Below are 6,000 nucleotides of genomic sequence, written 5' to 3'. Positions count from 1 at the left end.
GGTCAGGACTAGTATCACCATCAGCCTATGAGGATGCCAATATCAGAGGGGGTGCTTGCCTAAACCCAGACTAGGGTTTTGCTTGTGAGAGCTCTGAGTGATTTGGGTAGATTTTGAGTGGAGAGACTGTCTTCAGTGGACCCACCCTAGAAAGACTGCAAAGGGAACTCGACAATTCCTCCTTCACCTGGGAGTCCTCTGGGAAGCTCATGAGATTGCATTCTGCTGATGTACTCCTAAAGAAGCTGCCAAGCCTGAGATCGACCAGCTTTGAACCTCCACGTCTCTAAAGCACACGACCCCTACAGGGAAAGAGTGACTCAAACAAGTTTCAAAGGACTGGAAGAAGAATGCTCCGAGGCCGATCCCTGTCCGTGACGTCTCTGAGTGGCCTTCCCCAGTGGGAAGTGGGAGAACTCCCCGTGGAAGATTTGCTGCTCTTTGAAGTCGCTTGGGAAGTGACCAATAAAGGTTCGTACTGGCCCTGAAGGTGGCTGTGGGACAGATTGCTGAAGAATGGGTTTAGGAGAATGAATTGATGAAATGAGTTGCCAGTGAGTAAGTAGGTATTCAAACTGAGTATAAGTTTAGGTTACATTTAACCGTGTCTGTTTCAACAGGCAATGAAAACTTAGACGTGTGTCTCTGTGTTGAAGGGAGAGAAAGTTGAACATGTTAGTCTTTGCCAGGGAATGTGCATTTAAATTAAAATTTGAAAGTCACGTTATGGCCAAATAGGAAAAAAAGTTAATATTTGGTTTTCTGGTTTTATGATTTCTTTCAACAAAAAGTACAGTTTTGTACTTTATTTTAGAGAGAACTGTACCTGATCAGGACCAGTTAGAAACTTGAACTCCATATTCTGAAAGCAATTGTATGAAATACTTACTAATGTTTCTAATAATTCAAGATTAGCCTGGAATTAAAGGTTTAATTTAGAAGCAGCTCAGAAAACATATTACTGAGCTTCTATTAGGAAGAACAAAAGTAATTTTTCAACAATATATACATAGAAATTATAAAATAAAAGAAATCAAATTAACAAAGTTAAAATAATTTTCCAATAAAGTATAATCTCATTTGTGCTGAATTGGAGATAGCTAAGTGGAGTACCCAACCTAAATGATTTTAATAAGAAAAATATCTGTAAAATTATAAAAAATAAATTTTTTTGTTTTAATTTTATTTATTTATTTATTTATTTTAATTAATTAATTAATGTTACACATGTTTCTCCTTTTCCCCACACGGATTCCCTCTTCCCCCTCCCTCCCCGCCCTGTCTCCAGCTTTGTTGTCCATGTTCATTGTTCATGCATACATGCATATAAGTTCTGTGGTTTATCTCTCCCCCACCCCCTCCTCTTCTGGAGATTTTCAGTCTGTACCCCACTTCCATGTCTCTGGGACTACCTCAATCTTCAGACTGTTATGTCATTATATTCCACAAATAAGTGAGATCATATGATACTTGTCTTTCTTTGTTGGGCTTGTTTCGCTTAGGATAATACTTTCCAGGTCCCTCTATGTCGTCTCAAAGGATAAGAGATCTTTCTTTCTTACAGTTGCATAGTACTCTATTGTGTATATGTACCACAGCTTTTCTATCTGTTCGTCTACTGATGGACATTTGGGCTGTTTCCAGAGCTTAGCTATTGTAAATAGTGTTGCTACAAACATGGGGGTACATATATTCTTTCTGATAGGTGTTTCAGGCTTCTTTTTTTTTTTTTTTAATTTTATTTATTTATTTATTTTTTTGTTACAGATATTTTACCTTTTTACCCCATTGGCACCCCCCACCCCACCCCCCCTCCACCCTGTCCCCGGCTTAGTTGTCCATGTCCATTGGTCATGCATACATGCATATAAGTTCTGTGGTTTATCTCTTCCCACCCCCCCACCCCCTATCCCCTCTTCTGAGGGATGTCAGTCTGTGCCCTACTTCCATGTGTCTGGGTCTACTGTATTCCTCAGACTGTTATGTTCATTATATTCCGTATATAAGTGAGATCATGTGGTATTTGTCTTTTTCTGCTTGGCTTCTTTCACTTAGGATAATACTTTCCAGGTCCCTCCATGTCGTCTCAAAGGATAAGAGATCTTTCTTTCTTACCGCTGCATAGTATTCCATTGTGTATATGTACCACAGCTTTTTGATCCATTCGTCTACTGGTGGACACTTGGGCTGTTTCCAGATCTTAGCTATTGTAAATAGTGCTGCTATGAACATGGGGGTACATATATTCTTCCTGATTGGTGTTTCAGGCTTCTTAGGGTATATTCCCAGCAGTGGGATCACTGGGTCGAATGGAAGTTCAATTTTTAATTTTTTGAGGTAGCACCATATTGTTTTCCATAGCGGCTGCACCAGTCTGCATTCCCACCAGCAGTGTATTAGAGTCCCCTTTTCTCCACACCCTCGCCAACACTTGTTGTTTGATGATTTGTTGATGGCGGCCATTCTGACAGGTGTGAGGTGATACCTCATAGTTGTTTTAATTTGCATCTCTCTGTTTCAGGCTTCTTGGGGTATATTCCTAGAAGTGGGATCACTGGGTCAAATGGCAGTTCAATTTTTAATTTTTTGAGGTAACACTATTTCTTATGTATTGATATTCTCTAGTTTAAAGGTATCAAAACTAGAGGGAATATTAGTAAGAAAAAGTAAGTTTTGAAGGTTGAATTCTTCAGGGTCATAAAGGACCAGGCCAGGTGGTTGATGGGTAAAAGGCAACGGTAACGTGAAATTTCAAAGATCCGAAATGATGACATGAATATGATACATTACTTCCCTTTGGCTAATCAAAGCCAGCATAACTCAAAAGTGGAGTGATTCTGTTCGGCATCTGTTCAGATTTTTACCTTATACTAAATGTTCAAAGTTGTCGTGTGCATGCTTTCATAAAAATCATAACCTCAAAATTAAACATCAATTCTTCCTGTGTAGAAATGCCCAGAAGGAAAGTAAGGGAACACAGCACAGTCTTTCATTTTGCAGTTTAGGGAGGAGGAAGCCAAGAGGACAGAAACCTTATTATGGAGAAGGGAAGTATTTTACAAATACCTGTTTCTAATGTTCTTTTTTTCCAGAATCAAGGTTTTTAAATATGCCCAATGTTCCTGGGAACAGAATCATCTCTGTTACACATAAATATCAGACTGTGCCTTTAAATAAAGGTTTGCTCTACAGAGTAGGCAGGAACTCGAGAACGTAGCCTGTTGGTGGAAAAAAATTCGTACCAGGAAACAGTTCAGAGTGAGTTCCAGCACCTAAGCAGAGAGCCCTGTCTTCTTCCACCTGTTTTATCCATTTAACAAACCTTAACAAGACACTATCTCCTGGTGCAGGGCACACGCTGGTGAAAACTGTTTTTCATGGATCTTAAAAAAAAATCATTGTAGACGATGGATCACTTATTATGTTGAGGATATTTAGGACATTAAAAAGAGTTCAATGGACATTATAAAAAATAATGAGTGCTAATGTTACACATGTGAACATTTCTGTAATTTAGTTACTAAATGAATGGTTCTTTTTAAAAATCACCTAAAAACAATGTGTTTTAGCCCCAAGCCAGAATATTGCTGGATGTAATTTTGCCTGCTCCCTCCTTTAAACTAGACCCCATAGCTCTGGGTCACATGGTATGAATGGCACATGGACAACTCAGAAAACGATCATAGTAGAAACTGACCAGACTGCAAGTCCATTGTTCCGAGGCAGCTGTTTTCAAGGTGGGGCCCATGATAAAAGTGGACTTCAAAGCGTGTGTAAACCTCTTAAAGTTGTGTCTGAAAATATGTGCTCCTATGCGTAGGTGCTGTTTCGCAGAAGAGGACTGAACGTTTTCATCAGATTTCCAAAGGCCTCAGTGACTAATGTGAAAACCACTGCTCTGAAGTCCTCTAAACCCATGGCCTCCTTTGTCTGTTAACTCAGAAGTGTCTAGAGCTGAAATGAAAAAAAACATTTCCTTTAGTTATTGTTTTCCAAGTGGTATTATTTCTAGAGCAGGATAGAATGGATTCCACTCTCCCCAAGACCTGAAGCTTATTTTTTCTGACACTGCTCATTTTCTTCCTCTGCCCCACCCCCCACCACTACTTTTCAATCCGTCAATATGTTGCTCCAACAGTTACTAACAGTCTGGGGTGTGATCAGGGTGGGGTGTGCAGGGGTCTTGCTCCAAGGGTCTCACTTCCCACTGCCTGAGATGGCAGCTGCTTTGATTTCAACCACAGACCCAGCAAAGCACTGGGCAACAGTTATTTGTTGACCATTGTCACCAGTAGCATTGACTTTCTATCCCACCAGCTCTGCTGCCTCCAAGGATGATGTTCTAACTGTATAATGACGACTCCTCTTCTGCAGCTGTCTGGAAACAGAGGGTCCGATTATTAGCCATGTTCACTGAAGTCATATGCTTTTCAAATGCTGTGCCTTTGAAACATTTAAAAATAGTGTAGATACTCCTAATTTATATGCACATGTGAAATGCCTTATTTTGGCTGTTGTCCATACTCCATACTGCTTGGAATCCTGCTTTCAGCAACATCAGCAGTGTTCCTCTGTGAAAAGTTGGGGTGTAGCTACCTCAATGACGTAGATGCCATGGGAGCTCGTCTTTTCGTTCTTATGAAAGGCCTGATACTTTGCCCTCACACGAAACACAGCCCCCACGTTGTTTCAGAAAAAAGTATAGATCAATAAAATACAAAGTACATGTTTGAAAGGGAAGGGTAAGTTCAAATTCAGCGATTAACACTGTGGCAAAACAATGATTCAATAAGAAGTATGTGTTGGTGAACCTCTGGTTTATACCTCAAATTTGAAAAGAGGACTGACCCTGTCTGTGCTATCACACTCACCTATAATTAGCATGCAAGAGAGGATTTGTGGTCAACATAGTAAAAGGCAAGGGAGACTAGCTGGCATATACATGTGGGAAGGACAGAGAGAGGCTCAGTTGGCGCTTGAGCACGTGAAATGCAGCAAGAGCGCCTCTCCGCAGAGAGGTGTCTGGGGCAAAAGATTTATTTAAAGTCAGTCCTCAACCAATATGGGATGGACTTTAATTTTTCAGTTTTATGCTATTACTCCTGATAGACTGAAAGAACATAGCCATAGTATTTATAAGCACTGTAAGGCTGTTGGGAGACTATCTGTATCAAGGCTGAAGTCCTCAAGTCAGAAAAGGAAGTAGCAAATTAATTAACTATGTTTATCTTTACATTTCAATTCCCAAATCTAACCATTTATTTTTTCAAATGAAGAATTTCTCTTCCCTCTTATGTCCTTTAGCAAATAAAAATGTGTTTGCATTTACCCCAGTATATTTGTATTTGAAACACATAATCTAACAATCAAAGATGTTCTAAGATCTCTGAGCAAGATACATAGTTGCAAATAAAAGTTTTCAAGAATAGAAATGTGAATAAGGCATTCAATAAACATGTGCCTTATTAGAGGGACCTAATAAGATGTAGATGGAGAAAATAAGTCAACAGAAGAGGAAAAATTATTTGAATAAAACATATATATATGTTTATAATGTGATATATAATGCTAAAATGTGATTCACACTTTAAAGAAAAGTTCTTTTAAGTCGCCTTTGCAAACTATTTCTTTAAATTTGTCCTCAACAAATAGTCTTGACAGTTCATAAAAATTTCTGGAATGGGGGAAATATTTAGGTGCACTTGATGTTAGCATCAATATCTGTAGACTCAGATTCATCGTTGAGTGGTCCGGTGAATCATGTCTACTCTGTTCAGTCTGGAAGCTCTGCCTCCAGGATTTGCAGATCCTCCTCCTGGGTTTCTGCTGTCCTCACCACCTGCCATCTGAGCTTCGGGAGATAGTGTCCTTATTATCATCAGACTCTGCTCAAGTAACAGTTTACATTTCTTTTAGGTACACTCAAAAAGCCTTTTCTCAAAGATGAATTTATTTTTAATATGTTTTATTGTTTTTTTAGAGAGAGAGAGGAAGGGAGAG

General features: G+C 39.3%; 1 protein-coding gene across 1 annotated transcript in view; it reads left to right on the top strand.

Annotated features, from left to right (window-relative positions):
• The first annotated feature begins 328 nt into the window (after positions 1-328).
• The window catches only part of GYS2 (glycogen synthase 2), a 42,265-nt gene continuing 36,593 nt past the window's right edge, over positions 329-6,000 (top strand). The window contains exon 1 of the mRNA XM_036251303.1: positions 329-471. Coding sequence (XP_036107196.1) covers positions 351-471 — 121 coding nt within the window. The 5' untranslated portion in view covers positions 329-350. The remainder of the gene's footprint in view (positions 472-6,000) is intronic.

Source organism: Molossus molossus, unplaced genomic scaffold (genome assembly GCF_014108415.1).
Source record: "Molossus molossus isolate mMolMol1 unplaced genomic scaffold, mMolMol1.p scaffold_m16_p_10, whole genome shotgun sequence".
Lineage (NCBI taxonomy): Eukaryota > Metazoa > Chordata > Mammalia > Chiroptera > Molossidae > Molossus > Molossus molossus.
This window is presented reverse-complemented; position numbering and strand designations above follow the sequence as displayed.